Genomic DNA, 18,449 nt, shown 5'->3' with positions numbered 1-18,449 from the left:
GTATGTATATTATTAGTATTATTATTAGTATTATTATTTCTGTAGAAACTTTCTTAAAAAATATATTCTGCTTCTTGTGATACTGAATTTGAAGATGGTTTTAAACCTCGTATACTGAGGTCATAACTACTTCTTCTACTTTTTTAACAGCATATTTTAAGCCATCAAAACGTTTCTCTAAGGAATCATTCGTTCAAATGTAAAAGTCTAAAGCCTGCATTTAGTTCACTCACAAATCTGGCTATTTCTATAGGGTCATTATAATCACCATTAGTGACACTATTTATGGCAAAACGACTAGAAATACAATGCTTAATAAGTAATGGTAATTATGTACACAATTAGAGTACAAGACATACATACCACTCGCAGATAATTGCAACAAACCATTAAATAATCTTCAGGTCCAAGTGAAAACCTCTTGTCTGTTATTTTTAACTATATAAACAATGTAAATTCCATGTATAAATAAATATAAATATAATATAAGGGTTAATATGTTGTTTCATGACAAATAATGTACCTCCTAGCATTTCTGCAACAGTTTCTTTGGTAACTAATACTTTATACTCTAAATATATTATTAAAGAGCTAAGAAACAGAATTTCTGTGTGACAAAACGCCATGATCATGAAATCGATAGTACTGTTCTTTTGGTACAACTACTGCAAGTTCTGAATACTTTTGCGTACATCTTTGAATAATTCTCTTGCAGCTGCACAATATTGAGATACTACTGCAAAATAAAAATAGACAATAACTGCCTTGATACTTCTAATCCAATAGAAACACATACTTATGTTTTCTTCCATATTATTCTCATTGTGAATATTTTGTAATATCATAAGAATATCTCTGGCACTCTTTTCAAGATCTTTTACAACTGCGCGGATTTCCTTTAGCAAAATAGAACAAAATACAAAATTAGTTTTAATAATATTTTACATACATTTTCTTTTCAATCGCCACTAGAATATACAATAACGTTACAACTTCATCTGAAAGTTTAAAATTTGTTGAATGACAATCTGTCAATACGTTCTAACCTAGAATATTTGTAATGTGTTTTAACATAATAATGTAACAGTATTATGTTAAAAGGTATTTGATGCCAAGTAGATTGAAGAACATCAAACAATTTAAATGTACACAATAAATTTCTATTTAAATGATGTTATAACTGATTAGTAACATTGTTACTTCGACACGTAGGATCAAATTGGTAGCAAATTGTCAAGACACACCTCGCGTAATTCTTCTTCGTTATTTAGATAATCTTGAAACGAATTAAAGATTTCTGATATTCTTTCAGCCATACTTTTCACGACACTAGCGAAATTTTTAATAAACAACAAATGAATTTTATCAAAACACTTCCATACGACACGCACGGCAAAACCAATAGCGAAACTAACAACTAGTGACACAAGCCAAAAACAATGGACCACTAGCGCCATCTGTACGAAAACGGCGGAAACTACTCAACAACTTACCGACCGCCTTCTCGAAACTCAAAGTATCGGTAAATTATCGACTAGTTACCGCTGCTTTCTTAATTTAAGGCGGTCTTTTTAAAATACAAGTTTGTCAATTACTTTATTATTATTATTAAACAACTATTACTTTCTGACGTTCAACGTTTGGTTGTAATAACCAAGTGAATAATAAATTGGCAGACGAAGCAGTTAAAGAGCTATTCCCCTGTAAAATCAGGGTACTACTATCAGGTCCTAAGATTAAATACAAAACAGAACCAACAAGCTTATACAAAAACACTTGACAAAAATGTTCTATAATCTATGCAGGTACCTAACAGTTACTCATAACAAAAATGACCCATCGTGTTGTTTTCCTATTTTATCTTTTAAGAAATTTCAGAATGTTCTTTTCCTTACTTTTTGAACTCCTCCACTATATCTAAATGTATACTATTATTCAAATCGATGCAAAAGATCATTTCATGACCACGACCGAGTCGTAACAGCGCTTTGAACAGGTCCGGAAACCGAGTTTGTAAGCGCGCGAGCTCTAAGCTTACAGGTCTCGCGCAGTATATAAATAGAACCCAGTAGGTCCTCGCTGTGAAGTCGAGGAAGGTGGTTGGAATTCTAACAGGATGCCTCTACGTACTTTCGTAGAGGATACCTCGGAATCTGCGGGCGTGTCATGATCCCGATATACGCGTTCAAGCATCCGCGAGAGACTGGCTTTATTGAAAAGTTCACGCCCACGTTATGAGCTCGCGAGTGCTGCGCTCGAATTGGCTAGGATTTATCGAGCGAATTGACTCGGACATGAGTACAGAAGGGATTGTCGGTTCTTTTGTTAAGCGTAGATATACCCTTTAGTGCGAATATCGCAGATGTTTCATTTTGGTAGTTGTTTGATTCAAAATTTCTGTAAAATAATTATTAAGACTAGTTTACAATGATTACAGTAAAATAATTATTTTACACAGAATATAAAGCAAAATGAAGTAAGAGACTGATGAAATCTCATTATCCTTACACTTGTTCATCTCTGTTCTGTAGTCATCAATGTGTAGAGGAACCCGCGACCTTGCTGGACAACCTTCGACAATGCAGTTTATACATCTTCACGCTTCATCTACGATCGCTGAAGGTCTCGGCGTTGTTACTCATCGTATCGAAGGGAAATGCTGCAAGTAACGATATACTTGATTAATCGAGCGATCAGCGTTTTAAAAAACAATTACATTGTTTTTCTACAAATCTCTATATGTTCAAAATGATATCTCACGTGATAAAAATATAAATTTATCTTATACGATTGCTTTTTACTTGATTTATAGTTGGGTTTGCAATAAAAATGCTTTTTGCTTTATCGAAACTGTGATTTTTTTGTTTGCTTTAAATGCAAAACGATCGGCATCAGCGTGTAAGTACACACAAGTGCGAGCAAACGGATCGAAAAGACGTTTGTCGAGAAGAAATAGAAAAATGAGAAGAAAGATGAAGATGAAGAAAAAGAAGAAGAAGGAGAAGAAGAAGAAGAAGAAGAAAGAAGAAGAAGGTTGGCCACGACGGCCCGTTAAACTTGCTTCCTCGAGCGCCAATCTAATAAAATCCTGGTACCGTAGCTGGTCGTAAATTTTGGTACCATGCCGTTCGTACATAGCCGTTCACATATGGTCCGTACGAACCGTTTATTTTTAGATGTCGATCTTATCATCCAAAAGGAGATTGCAGCAGCCCAAGGTGTTCTTTTTAAATATATTTTTACAGCAGTATTCACTGTACAGACTATTGCATCTCATTCCAACGAACAATCGCTCGACTCACTTTTCTGTAAAAAGAAAAAAAAATTGTCAAAAAACACTATTCTCTGAACAAACAATTCTCTGCTATATAGATAAACTCTGGCGACTAAGAATACCAATTATAGAGGAACGCTTTTCAATGTACACGTTGCCACAGTTTTTAGCGTTCATAATTGAGCGCTTGCCGCTCATCCCTCGCCAAAGTACTCGTCGTCTTACGCGTTAATTTCACAAGTGTTGTACGAAAGCAAGAGGAATCTAGTAGTTCGCTCATATTTGTACGTTTAAACAGATTTTCTCTGTCGTTTTTTGTTACGCGCCCGAAGGAATGTCAATATACCGACGCGGATTTGCAAACACGACGCATCGACGCCATGGGGATCGTCCCATTTTTTTCATTCTTCCTTTTCTTTCGAAAGCGTCTCGTTATTAAATACGGGCAGGAACGTTCTGCAGCTTCTGAATTACACGACACTCTGATAATAAGCGTACTCGTATCGATATATTTATCGCGGCGATTATCGCGTGTCCAGAGGGAAAATATATAAAAATATTATAGTTGTTGGCCGCATCTAAATTAGACATACGATATTATACGAGAGGGACAGACTCATTTGTAAGCGGTGTTGTCGACAGAGCATGTCGATGTTGAGTACCACTTAATGTGCTCAACGTACGAACACACACATGAAATGCATCAGTGTAAATGTCAGGGATCACCGGCATACGTAGCAACCTTTCAGACAAACACGATTTAAATGCAGATGCTTTTGCCAGATTAACATATCTGCAGGGACCGTGTTCTAATTGGAGCATCGAAGCATATCAATTTCCATCACTCGTTTACACTCGATCTAAATCCTTAAATAAAATCATTTCCGTTACAATTACCAGATGTACAAATTTCAAACTATATGAATTTCATTCACATTAGGATGATACTCTTTTACGATACCTTTTTCTGTAAGCATCCAGTGTTCCAATTATAAAGTTGCTGAAACGCAAGGAAATAAAGTCGCAACAGCAAGATAAGCCAGTTCTGTTTTGATTCGTACAACTATAAAAGAGATCCACGTATGGGTGGCGCCGTGTTAAAGAAATGCCCCTGAGCGCTACCTTTTTACGTCACTGTTGGAGAATTTCCTACCCGCTGGCTGTTCGCCATCGCGAATCACAGTACCGGCACAATATCAAACCGTTAAGAGCCGAGAGCACAACAGAAGAATCCATGGAATCCAAATAAACGTCTGGAAATTATATCTTACGCTCTTCTGTTACATTAAGGGACACGCATCGGGACGTGACCTGAGAACGAACAACTTGCGGAAAGCTACATTCGCCTCGACAACTTTTGCAACTTATTTTCCGTCTTCTGTATCCCGATTTTACGTTCAAAAACATGTTGCTTCCTTAATTCACGGAATAAAGCAGCGCTGAACATGAAACACAATAAAAAATTGTTATTTCAAAATGACAAAATATTAAATTACCAAATAAATGGTAAAAGACATACGAAACCTCTAATGAATGACAACTGAAGTGGGATGTCCATGGAAGGAAAAGATCCTTAAAGGACGTAGAATTAAGAGACAATTTTCTGTAGAAAGATATCAAAGGACACCAGTTCTTCGCGTTCGGATACGAACAGCAAAACACGTCCGCGGGGAACCAACAGGTTTGACTTGCCAGACTAGTTAATAAATTATCGTAGTCTGCCGCCATCTTCATCTTCGAAGTTGCAAATGAGAATTCGGAATACTGGCCACCAATTGCGAAATAAAGCCTCACGCTGATTGCACACTGGTGTGCTACATGCAAAAAAAAAAAAGATGAAACATCGTAACCCGTTTGAATGGCCCAACCTTTGAAACGGTTATCCCTGGAACGAATGTAATTATCCAATTAATATGCAAGTCATCCGATATTTTCTGTACTGTCATTAAAAATTAATAATTCCACCAAAATGTTCGTTCTTCCTAGAGTATTAAGCATATCAAGGTTTAGCGTTCTCAGAAGGTTGTCATGGTTCAAAAAATCTCATAGACCACCCACAGCCGTCGAGATACGATCGTAGTTATACAATGACCTTGGCTCCATGCTTCGCTTAACCTTCCTTTTATTCCTATCATTTCGTAGAAAATTTGATTTTTTTTAACTGCACACAATTTTCAAGCACACATTGCAAACATACATATACGTGAATGATACAGGATACTAGCTAAAAACAATACATACATTAGAACATGTTCACTGAACTATGAGTAATTAAAGATGTAAATAATTTGCACAAATTATACCTTTAAACAAACAAGATAGTTTAACTTTCCTGGCGCTTAAGTTTGTTAATTTTTTCCATCTTCTTAAACTATACAAATCATTTTTGTCCATAGTTGTTGCAATCATGCATAATTCATTTTATATAGAACATGCGTAATGCTGATGCAGTTTTCGTGCACCAGCCACAAATAGCATAAACACATACATTAGCGATGCAGCTGGGTAAGTGGGTAGGCTCACGTAGTTCGTACGACCTCATAAAAACTCGTCGATCAGAGATTGCCGGGAATGTTGAGTGAGAACTCGTCGTCTACAGGGTGGCGAATAAAAAAGTAGGCGCCTATCTTGGCGAATGAGACACCGACGCTAACTACCATACCGGAGTAAATGGTAACGCAACGATGTAGATAAAAAAAAAAAGTAACGCTGATCACGTAACGAAAATGAACTACGTTGAAATAAATATGACACCGATGCGATTTAGACTTGGTACGAAATTAAAAACGGTCCTCCGTTTATAGATCGATCAGTTCGAGATAAGGGAAGTATAATTTGCGGACTCGGTTGCCCTTCGTTTCCGGGAGAATATTTCCCCCTCCTTCTTCTCTGCCCGAATAAAGAGTTAAAACGTTTGAAATTCGTTGATACAAAGATTTTTGCGAATTTCCCGGGAATTCAAGGTTCGCATAAAAGAAAGACAGAGCAGCAGAAGGAGGGAGAGATAGAGAGAGCAGTCCATAGGTTAAGTCCCCACCAAAGAGGCCCGTGGAAAGATGCTGGCCGCTCTCACGTGGTTAACGCACGTAGATACATATATTATCCTGGCGCGCGCACACCTTAGCCTCCCGTGGTTCGGTGGTTAGTGGTTAGTGGGTGCACAGGTTGCCGATGTGCGCGCACACCGTGCGTGTCGTCGGGGTATGCCACCGGCGGCCAATCCGGTGCCACGTATACCGATCGCCGACTTTCTTACCCGCTTCTTACACTTTGCTTTTTTTCCACGGACACGTGATTTCGGTGTGCCATCCTGACGATTTCGTCGCGTGGATCTGCCTCGACGCACCGGTTCCCTTCGAATTCCGCGTTCTTCTTCTGTGACCAAGATTTCTATCGAGTGAGGTGCGACGATACACGGTTCATACTTGGTACCGTGATTCGATCTTCGTCATCGAACAAATTCCATGGCAAAATGATGATTCTGTTGGATTTTATATAAATACTGAATGCGTGTAATAAACAGCATCATGGGTTGCTGAAGTATAGTTAACGCGTTAATATTCATCGGCTTACCGAACGGTGAGCAGACATAAACAGTTCGTTCCAGGTAAACGGTGACATCGATCTGATACGGTTTTCCCTTGGTGAACGCTCAGGATCCGGTTCAGCGATCGTGACGAAGCAGCGAGTTGGATAGAGCTCGTTCTTTTCTTGGACGATGAAACGACGGCTTCATTTCATAGTTACGAAGAGAGAAAGCGAGCCACTCGGAAATACGAAATCACCGGAGCCTCTCTCGATGGTTCCGTTTATGTAACTGCGCCACTCGGATATCGCACGTGCGGTCGTTGAAGTCTCCACGCCTCTGCTGCCAGTGGCCGCGTTGAAATTTCTCGAGCAAGCCTTTATATCCGTCTCCATATAGACGTTTCTCTGCAAGTGAACGAATAATTCAATATTAATGCGAACAAACGTTTCTTCAAAATTAACAATCTAACAAAGTGACTAATTAAACTTTGTTTCTTTCTGTGTTTAAATGTATATAACTAAAAAAAAAGAGACAAGGATTGCAATAAAGCGCAATAATGTAAAAAAAAGAATGATTTAATATAAAACAATGGAAATTGATGAAGCAAAAAGTGCAATCGGTAGAAAAGATTCGGTGTTAGGAGGCGGTTTAACAGAATAACGAGGAGAAGCATGAAAAGGAGGAGAAGAAAGAAGAACAAGAAGAGAAAACACTTAAACGAAGAGACCTTCGTATAACTATTACGAGAGGAGGACCTGCGCTGCGAGAGAGGCGGGAACATGCCTAGCGATTTGAATACCAAATCGCTGCTCTTGTGCAATTCCTTTGCCTTCTTTTTCTGTTTTTTTTTTCTTCTCTTCTTTTTTTGTTCTCTCTCCCGGCCCCTACGACCTTTTCACATCTACCTGCGTGCTTCGCGTATTTTTAGGCGTGACACGCTTTCTTTGTGCCGTGCGGGCCACTGCCGTAAAAAGAACTTCCTCGAAAAAATGCGTGTACCGACACGACTGGCTCTTTTTTTCTTCCTCTTCTTCGTCGGTTGGCTACGTTGCACACTTGCCTTTCATTTCTTACGTCGGCCATCGCTTGGTCACGTTTTGAATATAAAATTAACTTCTTTCGGTTATCTACAATTTACAGAAAGATTGTTAAGTATTCTAATTTTGGTAAAACCAACATTTGATAATGTGACAGTTAAATAAAAATTGATAATATGTTGGAAAACGCAAAGTGATCGAAACTGTATAATACTTATGCATTAACGAAAAAAAAAAGAATTTTTTTTGAATACATAATTTAATGCATACCTTTTTAGTACATACGTAGCGTCTAATGTAAATATGTAGATGGAAAAAACAAATGAGTCAAATTTACACTGAAAATACTTACAAGATGACAGTGTGATATAATTTCTGTGAAACGGAGTAACTTGATTTAGCCTCTCCTAGGCTTTGTCTGTATACGGAGAACGGAGACATAGCCTAGAATAGGTTAGGTCAGGGCTCGTTCGACACGTTCGTCTTCGTAGGTCGAGAACACACCCAAGGTCAAGCTCAAGGTCAATCATGGGTTAGAAGAATTGAGGGAATATTGTAGATAGATACGATGCTTTTTCATACAATCGTAAACTGCACATTCGTATAATGAATTATTCGGCTTCTATCTAATATGTTACCAATTATTAAGTGTTACACATTATCATGTAAATGTTATCAATTATTGTAAGAAAAATAACTATTCATGTTATTCGTACCTGATCAAAAATGACGCATTTACCACATTTGTTGGAGGATCCTCATCATCGAATTTTAAACGCATTTCTTCGATTACGTTTGAAGAGGGAATTAGAAAATTGTTGTTTAGAATTTATCGATAAATAGTTTCCTTTAAAGTTTGCAATCGATAACAAGATCTATTCGTTTATCGACGTCGTGAATCTTCTTTATCCACCAACGAAAAGTGGCGGGAAACCATGTTCAAACTTCCCGCTGATATTTTTATAATTCAAATTCAAACATTTTAACGAAACTGCGTGTTAATAACAGATATGTTTTAGACATAATAAATTTATCTTGTTTATTCCACTCGTACATTCTGTTATTTAGCTTAAATGTTCGTTACATCTGCAATCAACTGTCGTTAAAATTATTCTTGCATGTTTTTAGTGAAATACACAAAGAAATTAAATTCTAATTTTCTTCTTAATCACAACAAAATATAATGTAGCATTGAATACAAATAAGTGATCGTAGGTAATTATATAGCTTAAAGCACATATTTTCCTAATATAAAAGAGTAAATATGTAAAAAAATATCACGAATATAGATTTTCCAATTAATCGGTATCATTACAACGGAATAAAAATACATACATAATTGGAAAATACATACATAATATCTATGCAGGTCATCAGTTTACATTCTCAAATTACAACTGTTTATAGCGATGTGCTACACAGTTTTTTTTAATCTCATTGTTTCATGAAGCTTTTTCTTTTAATTGACCCTAAATATTCCTATGCTCGTCGACAGTATAAAACAAAATATTTCAATACTCTCAAATAATTTGATGTTTTCGATATTCTAAATAAAATTTTAAATAACTTTTCGAAAGATTGATTTTTGTTGAAAATATCAGTACACGACATTAACAACAATATGATAATTTATATTACGAATAAGTTACTACATATTGCTATAAAACTTGTAAGAGCTTGCAGATTTTCCTTAAAATTATACAAGGTATTCGGCTGCGACTGGGCACCCTTTCAAAGGGTGCTGGTGGTAACTGAAATGATTGTGAACCACTTAGTTTTCCATTAATAATTCAAGAACTAAGCCTTAACAAGCATTTTAGTGAAGGAAAAAATTGTTCAGAATCACCCCACCTACCATCCCATCCGGTAGCCGAACACTCTGTATACAAGATTTTGTTATAGCAAAAATGATCTAAAAGTATTGCAAGATAAACGTACATTTTTTTACATACATATTGCTATAATACAAATTAACCAATTCTGTTCTCAAAGGTATTTAAATATTACAGATTTACGTGTTAAAAAGCAGTCTCTACAAAAAAAAACACACGGTGATTATCAACCAATCTGTATCTTCAGTCTGTATAAAATATATTAAACATATTAAAATATGTTTCTTATACACTGTCTGTAGTGTTTTAGTTTTTAAATAATTAATTACCTTATTAAATATCAAAGACTAAATATCAAAATATCTGAATAAATGATCGCCTAATTATTTGGAATAATTTAGTTACTATCATCTGAGCAATTACGTACAGTCAGTTTTAATAAAAGAAGAACACTTCGTACACTTGTACGTTTGTTCTTCAACATAAAAATAATATTTATGCTTAAAAATATAATATTGCACAGAACGTTAATCGACGAATATCTGTGAGTATTTTTTTTTTATCTCATTAACATACTATTTATCTACTACATTTCTATCGCTTGATCCGCTGATAATCAATCCGTGTACAACCAAAATATTTATCATGTTCGATTAACTGAATTTACCAAAAAGCTTTGTATAACTAAGTAATTCTTCTGCACACGCACACTTTTATTTACTGATTCGGGACTTTACCTTCTTATGATTCCTGGTACATATTTCTACGTATGTTTAGTCAATAGTCTAATTAAATTCTACGAATCTAGAATGCTTGCTCATATGTGATATGTCGAGTAAAGTATATCATCTACGGGCGACGAAGATTTTAATGCTGTAGCAACGATTTACTAGTGTGGAACTACGTGTGCCGGCGACCTATATTAAACAAAAATTTCATCAATAATTGCTTTATCAATTAATAGAAGTATTATCTGAGAAGTAAGTCCTTTTTTAACTGTGTTCCAATTAAGTATATATATGAATTTTTCTATTTTGTGGTCCCAATTCCAAGTAAGCCTGAAATAAGGATTTCATCTTACTACAAATTTGGACTTGCATCTATTGAAAATCGTTACACGTTATTTTACATTCTTTCTTAATTATAACGCCAGCACAGGGTTGTTTCACTACCAAGTTCTCGATTACAGTTTGTAGAAGTAGGAATAAGTAATATTTTGTCATTAAAATATTCACACTGTTACTGCAGTTTCATGATACAACAAAAGAGAAAGGAAAAAGATCGAATCAAACTAGAAAAACTTATGCGACCGATGGAATATTTTGGATTCGTTTCTACTTCTTTCAAATGACACATAGAACTTGGTTTATAACATTAATATTTTTTAAAACTAGATGCCAACAACTTGATATGAAAAATTCACTAACCATGGGACGTAGATTTTTATGTGATTAAGTTTGCCAACAATTGTTTGTCGTTTTCTCTTTTTTACTTTGCTAAGAAATTTGCTTAAATACTTACGATTAGTAATATATTTTTAAGTTTCAATAAGAATGAGATATTTCAATAATTATGTCGTAAAACTTATTTTACGTTCTTATTGCCTAGAAATAGTTATTTGTTCTGAGGAACCAGTACTTTTTTCCAACTTTGGCATGCCATCGTGATGTTCTTTTCTTTACTCACAACGACAGTAAAATTCTAGCAAAATTTTCATAAATGTAATAGCAATTTTTACAGTAAAATGACAATGCGATATATATCCTCTTGATCTTGTAGAAAATAACGTCTTAGATCGTTTACAAGAATCAGAAAGCTTAACGCATTTTTGAAGTTTATCGCACTGTAAGCTTAAAGATGATTGAAACTTGACTAGAGGCGATAATCTCTTGGATTTATAATATTATAAACAAAGCTTACGCTTCTATATATTCGGTTCCAAGTCTTTAGCTGGAAATTTAGGATTCATACGGCAGCATTTATACTTCTCATTACATGAATAATGCCTCTTGATTATCAGAGTCTAGTATCTGGAGTGAATTGCAAGCTAGTAAATTGTTAAAAAGCAAAAGTAGTAAATATATTTTTACTCAATTACTTTCGTCTCGTGGTAAAAAGAGCACGCTATTACTTGATTCCAAGTACTCTTATTTATTTCCTCCTAGAATGTCTACTTGATTTTTCTTGCGAAAGCGTACGTAGCGTTTGTAAATACAAAAGTTTCCATTATACTGTCCTTGGCAAACTTTCTTAATCGATTTGTTTGAAATATAGTAATTTTAGGATCATGCATAACTTTTCTAGACTAACTATGAACAAAAAAAAGAAACATCTATAAGCTATAAACAACATTCCATATTTTCTATTACGGATATTCAAATGCGTCTTTGATAAACAAAGTTTTTAGAGTTTTAGTCATTTTGTTGTCGTAACACCTTATTACATAGATGAAAAGATTCACCCAGTCAATATTTATTAAAATTGACACTTTTCATTGCTATTATCCTATTAAAATAGCATTATAAACATGTATATGTATTTTGCAACTTTTCTCTGTCGAAAACGAGTCATATAATGACTTCAGTATTTGAAGTCGAAGTTAGCTGGAATAAGATCTCTAAATCTTACATATAAGTTTAGTAATTTGATTCAAACGTTGAATTCCTGTATGTCTTTCGTCCATTTTAAAATTTTCCTGCTAATAACAACGATCTTCGTTGATACTTGAAACAAATGTATTAAAATTTTGTAGAAATTCCATATTCTAGCGTGTCAGACGATGACTGTTTAATCTCTGTGCGCTTTAACTACTTCAATTTCTTCACGGTTTATCATCCCATTTATCAGTTTAAGATATGCCACTTTGTATAATGTCACGCTTCCAGTGCAGAATATAACCTTTCTTTGTTGAATTTGCAAGTATGAAAATTCGCATTTGTCTAAAACACCACTTACAATTTTCATTCAAATCTTTTTTATAAAAATCGATTCCTCGAACTTCTTGTTCGTGTCATAAGAATATCGAGTAAAAACATCAGCACAGCTCGTGATTGATCCATTAAAATATAAATTGGAAATGTCTTTTTTTGCGACATCTTTGCTTCTTTTCTTTCACTTACTCGGAATATCTTTATAAGAAAACCGTATGAGTATGAGGCAATTTGAATGTTACGACGCTGGCTACCAGCAGCGGTAACGCGGTTAGCAGTGCAGGCGCGATCAAAGGTGCGCCAACTAAAGTTTTATAAGTTGTTGTTCCTATTAAACCACATATTCTTATAGCCGCCGCTATAAACCCAAAACCAGTACACCTATGAAGATACAAATATTTAATATCACATTTTACATTTACAAATGAGTTCTCTTTAACGAAATGATATTTACCTTAAATGAGTGGGGAAGCTCTCAATTGTAACCAGTGTAAGCGATGTCCAAGCAACGGCAAAAACTGCTACAAAACCACCTTCAAAACCAAGTACTGCTGAACTATTCGTACCCACTAGAATCAAACATAGGGCAGCAACCGAAGAGGAAAACAACGAAATACCAATCACTTTTGGCCGCTGAAGTACAGTGAGTGCTAGTCCTGCCAAAACAGCAGCAGGCACAAAAGCCAATTGAGCAACAAGATGACCATGTAGCGCTTCTTCTATATAAATATTGTAATCCAAATCAAGAGTCGGACACGGACCACTTAGACTTAATTCCGTATTATTTTCCAATCTACATCTCTTAAAGACTTGTGCAGATAAATCCGTATCCACAAATCTATAAACAATAAGTAATAAGAACACAATCTACGAAAAGACACGATGGTAATTATTATTTCAGGTACGTACTTCGAATATACAATAACGCTGTCTGTAAAGTGGGTTTTACTGGACTTAATGCTACTAAATTCTACCGATTGGAAAGTACAGTTGTCGAAATCTACGTGGCTAAATACCATTTTCGTGAATCTGAAAACACACGAACTTGATATAAAATCGATCTTACATTACTATTTAAACGTTTACTTACTTGCAATTCAAAAAGATTGAATCTCTGTATTGACAATTTTCTAAAGAACCACTGAATGTTTTTCCTTTATATTCTTTCCCATAAATATGTACAGTGTGAGCTTTATACTCTGTAGCGCGTAAAAGTTTGAGGTATTCAGGACACCATACCATAAGACCATATAACCTGAAAGAGAATGAAAAGGTTACATCGTTAAACAATAAATTATCGAAATGATTCCGTAAAAATACATACCCAAATGACACAGTCGACCAAATAATTATAAGCACTATCGTGACACGTAAATGGGGGGATACAAATAGTTCCAAGAAAGAATTCCAAAACTACAAATTCAATCATAATTAAATATTATTATTGAAATATAAAACAAAATATATTTACTCCTTACCATTTCAATAGAATAAATGATATCAGCCAAAACACTAGTGTGATTAGTAGGAGATGGAGGTGCCAAACCGCGAGGCCTTTTAGTAGGAAGCTCTAATTCAGAAAGTTGATATTGTGCACCTGTTGCACCCTTTCGTGCGTTATTTTTCTTGTATATTTTCTGCAGGGATGCATTAATGTGAACATAAAACTTTCATACTTATATTTAAAATATAACTAGAGTTAGAGGAAATACCTGATAAACCATCATTGCTTCCACATCTCTGCCTACTTCCACTAAGAATCTTGGACTTTCTGGCAAAAAAATTAGTCCAACGGTAGAACATAACGCGGGTAAGCTGCAAAGTAAGAGGAAGCGGTGCCAAGCACTAAAATGCTCTTTATTTTCAAGAACAACCATTTCTCCAGTTGTAGGAACAACAACCCATGCTAAAAGAGCTGCGTATACTCCTCCTAATGCTCCTGCTGCTACTAGTAAACCAACCCATCTACTTCTGCTTAATCTTGGACAGCATTCCGCGAGATATGTAAATGCTAGTGGTAAGGTTCCTCCTACTCTGTAATTTTCACATACATTTATTTTGTATATGTTTGCATAATGTATTCATAACAGATAAAGAAAGAAAAATATTTCCTACCCAATTGCAGAGCAAAATCTAGCAGTCATAAATGTGCCATAAGTGGGCATAAAGGTAGCAACACTACTGAACAGAGCATGAACAGACATTGCAGATAATAAAGATCTGCGTCTTCCAATCCTATCTCCTAAACCACCCCAAAACAATCCACCTAATGCTAGACCCATCAGAGTAATATTACCTATAACACAGTAATATAAAAGAATTATTTGAAAACAGATATCCAATGAAATATATTAAAGCAACTAAATGAGCCATCCTTTTTCATTGTCCTCAATGCATAATTCAACTTCTGCGCTTGGTAAAATATATGGTACAACAAAAAATTCAACAGTATCTGCTGCAAGACTCAAGCCTGTACACAAAGCAGCCAATATTTGGAAGTAACCAACTCCAGCCTGAAACATATTTAACAATTTATAACAATTTATTATGTATAGCTAGTGTATAAACATAGCCATGTTATTGAAAGAACAACACAAAGTAATAAACGTCCAGTCATTTATTATTATTTATTCATTCATGATTCGTTAAAAGAATACAAATTGTATATAGTAATATACATTTAAGACGTTAGAATGACAAATTTAACCTCAAAGAAAATTATGGAACATAGAAACATTTACTGGAAAATCATTGAGATAATTAGGTATCTCCCGCGACTCGTATTTCGTTTTTACGATCGACTCATCCAAAACTTGGTCCATTCTGAAGCTATAAAATTGATGACACTGGCAGTGATAAAACAATTAAACACTTTAAGAAAACAACTTGGCTAAAAAGGACGCCATTTACAATAGGTTATGTTTTCTACATAATTGATCAAAGTTCAATATATGTATATTTCATTTCGATGTGTCGGAAAGAATAACAGTAGCCAATGTAAATACAGAATTCAAATTTAAGGAAATTCATTGGTCGCGATTTAGTTCGCGCGATTTAGAAGCGATTCGAAGATCATCGATCGATATTGACAGTTCGATACTTTTCGAGAGTCGCATTAGTTAGCAATCAGAATTCAAATTTTTAGTTGCGTAGGAGACCGTGCAAGAGAGTGGATGTCCGTAGAGTGCTCCTTCGTTTTCGCGACTTTAACGGTTTTAAACGATAAAAGTATACAAAATCTGTTGTTATATTGGTAAATGAACAAAATAATTCGGAAAAGAAAGAAACGAACCTGCTTGATGGCGTCTTCGTGAAATTGTGCTAAAAGTGTTGCATCCCCGGTGGAATCGATGAGATCGTGCTCGGCGGAATCGGCTGACGCCGTGTTCCCACCTACGGTATTCGCGTTTGTCGGTTGAGTCGTCATCTCTTCGGTGTACAATCCTCCTCTAGTGTTCAATGTACGTTCTCCAGTACTGCATATCGTACCACCGCCGGAAGATGCGAGACCACCCCCGCTGCCAACGAGCCACTGACTTTCCTCCTCCGACGAGGGCATTACTGCTACAAACCATCTGAAACAGGACCAGTGGACTTGAAACGTGAGTACTCTTTATTTTATACTCCGTAATATCAAAAGAGGCAACTGCATTCTCTTCTTCAGATGAAAGAGTATTTTATTTTTCGCTCGTTACCTTTTTACGATCATCAAAAGTGAGAGATTCTCAAGTGAAAAATATGTCAAACACGCGCCGCAGATATCGCGTGTTCATATTGATCATATTATAGATTTTAACATGTTTATTTTTAAAAATATAATAAAACATGAATTTTCAAGATTCATCGCACTTATTTCGGTAAAAAAAATTATTTTATTTCCCGTTTGATAGCTTTTTACAATCGTCAAAAGTGAGAGATTCTCAGGTGAAAAATATGTCAGATACGCGTCATAGATGTCGCATGTTCATATTGATCATATTATAGACTTTAACATGCTTCTTTTTAAAAATATAATAAAACATGAATTTTCAAGACTCATCGCACTTATTTTGGTAAAAATAATTATTTTATTTCCCACTTGATAGCTTTTTATGATCGTCAAAAGTGAAAGATTCTCAAGTAAAAAATATGTCAGACACGCACCGTAGATGTCGCATGTTCATATTGATCATATTATAAATTTTAACGTGTTTATTTTTAAAAATATAATAAAACATGAATTTTTGAGACTCATCGCACTTATTTCTGTAAAAAAAATTATTTTATTTCTTGCTTGATAGCTTTTTACAATCGTCAAAAGTGAGAGATTCTCAAGTGAAAAATATGACAGACAGGTACCGCGCGTATCGTAGGCTAGCGTAAGTGTGTATTTATTTTTAGTCATTCCAAGAATGAAAACAACTGAAAATATTCATTACGAATATAGATTTAATCACCAATAACTTTCATCGTTGCAACTTGCTCGAATATTAATTTATTATTTTTGTGATTGAACTACGGTGTGTGGAACAACGAATCGCACTGCTGAGGCACGTAAATGATGTGATCGAAGAATAAAATATCACAGTTGTTTTTTCGGTCGATGAAACAATATATCTCTGTGCATTCGTCGCTTCGGTTTCTCATTAAACACTAAATATTCTTCGTTTGAATATTAAACGATACTAGTAGAAAATTTGCGACGCAAAGATTATCAGATATTCAAGAACGATAAATATTTGTCAACTTTCGCGATAAAGCAGCACCTTCGTTACACGATATGTACATACATATACATTCATACACAAGAATTGCATAAAAACGAAACAGATGTCCGATGTTTTAACGGAAGAAAAACGATAATGTCGTACCGTCTGATCTTTTGTTGTTTAAATTACCACGGTTTTCGATAAGAAGAAAGGTAAAATGAAACACTCAAGTTTCTGTACACTTCTGTTTCACTCTAAATTAGCCCCTTTTAATGGAGCGTAACGCGTCGCATTTTCTAGTCAACTGATTACCGTCGAATTTTGTCACACTTTGGTTACGTTCACTTGTCGCGTTTCATTTCAAATAGAATTATGATAGCAAGAGGGTAAACACAAACGGCACGTGGTTGTATCGCGACGCGTTCAAAGACTGCACTCGTTGAATTAATATACGCCGTAAATAAATATGCGATGTATAAACAGAAAATTTCGAGGTTCGCTGTTCCGTCTGTCGGTCTCTGACTCCCGCTAACCACCCTGCTCAACTTCATACATACTTGTATACATACAGTACGTATCCGTATAGAAACTCCGACCTCTGTGCGCAATGACTGTCGCCTCGATACGTACAGAGAGTAATGCGCACATGATAACCATATTTAATTGGTGATTATCACTAATTAAGAGATACACAGTCTGGCGTATCGCGTAGTCAGTCGTAATATGGATGTATCTCAATTTCAATGGAACGGCCTGGGTGTCGCAGGGTATTAAAATAACCTAACATGCGAACTACATATATATATACACATATATCCTACCTGGTTAATAGATTTCCGTGAAACGTAACACCTTCCAAATAATCGTTTCCGGCTTCAAATGTTTGATCGTTTAAATTCGTAATAAATCTCACTGAATTATTATTACTCGATTCAAGGCATTCGACAGGTTTATTTATCGGTTCTTGTTACGAGGTGTACAGCTATTGTCTTGCATCGCGTAGAATAATATCGTTGTCTTCAAGATGGAAATGCAATTCTCCTTTGTCTTATCATATTAATTGCACTATAGAAACCTTGGTACCAGCTGTTGCTAGAACTGATGTATTTCGACTACCTACTACTGTTCCTCGTATCGACTTCTTCGTACATATCATGTT

At 35.3% G+C, this 18,449-nt stretch overlaps 3 protein-coding genes across 3 annotated transcripts in view; 1 reads left to right on the top strand and 2 right to left on the bottom strand.

The window, feature by feature from the left end:
- Window positions 1-49: 49 nt before the first annotated feature.
- On the bottom strand, window positions 50-8,777 carry LOC114874183 (translin). Its single transcript, XM_046287379.1, is given in 16 exon segments — window positions 50-127; window positions 130-190; window positions 192-421; window positions 424-438; window positions 524-592; window positions 595-627; window positions 630-683; window positions 686-736; window positions 797-896; window positions 1,245-2,397; window positions 2,509-4,141; window positions 4,236-4,713; window positions 4,799-6,755; window positions 6,848-7,930; window positions 8,193-8,466; window positions 8,557-8,777. Coding segments are annotated over 10 exon segments (900 nt in total). The 5' UTR covers window positions 1,458-2,397; window positions 2,509-4,141; window positions 4,236-4,713; window positions 4,799-6,755; window positions 6,848-7,930; window positions 8,193-8,466; window positions 8,557-8,777; the 3' UTR covers window positions 50-53.
- Window positions 8,778-8,865: 88 nt separating this feature from the next.
- On the bottom strand, window positions 8,866-18,446 carry LOC114874179 (synaptic vesicle glycoprotein 2B-like). Its single transcript, XM_046287583.1, has 12 exons — window positions 18,374-18,446; window positions 18,112-18,253; window positions 15,895-16,177; window positions 14,968-15,115; window positions 14,718-14,898; window positions 14,315-14,636; window positions 14,081-14,239; window positions 13,927-14,015; window positions 13,693-13,857; window positions 13,512-13,631; window positions 13,057-13,440; window positions 8,866-12,983 (listed from the first exon to the last, which is right to left on the bottom strand). Exons 1-12 carry the CDS (start codon window positions 18,444-18,446, stop codon window positions 12,803-12,805), a joined length of 2,247 nt encoding a protein of 748 aa, XP_046143539.1. The 3' UTR covers window positions 8,866-12,802.
- The window catches only part of LOC114874186 (synaptobrevin-like), a 31,586-nt gene continuing 29,269 nt past the window's right edge, over window positions 16,133-18,449 (top strand). Inside the window, exon 1 of the mRNA XM_029183246.2 lies at window positions 16,133-16,204. The gene's annotated coding sequence lies outside the window, so the exon portion shown is untranslated. The remainder of the gene's footprint in view (window positions 16,205-18,449) is intronic.

This window comes from Osmia bicornis, chromosome 10 (genome assembly GCF_907164935.1).
Source record: "Osmia bicornis bicornis chromosome 10, iOsmBic2.1, whole genome shotgun sequence".
In the NCBI taxonomy this organism is placed as follows: Eukaryota; Metazoa; Arthropoda; class Insecta; order Hymenoptera; family Megachilidae; genus Osmia; species Osmia bicornis.
This window is presented reverse-complemented; position numbering and strand designations above follow the sequence as displayed.

Coding starts and splice junctions, on each gene's coding strand:
- LOC114874179 (XM_046287583.1), bottom strand. CDS start 18,446: ATGATATGTACGAAGAAGTCGATACGAGGAACAGTAGTAGGTAGTCGA. Junction 15,116..15,894: donor ACGAAGACGCCATCAAGCAG/GTTCGTTTCTTT, acceptor AATATGTTTCAG/GCTGGAGTTGGTTACTTCCA. Junction 14,637..14,717: donor AGATTTTGCTCTGCAATTGG/GTAGGAAATATT, acceptor TGAAAATTACAG/AGTAGGAGGAACCTTACCAC.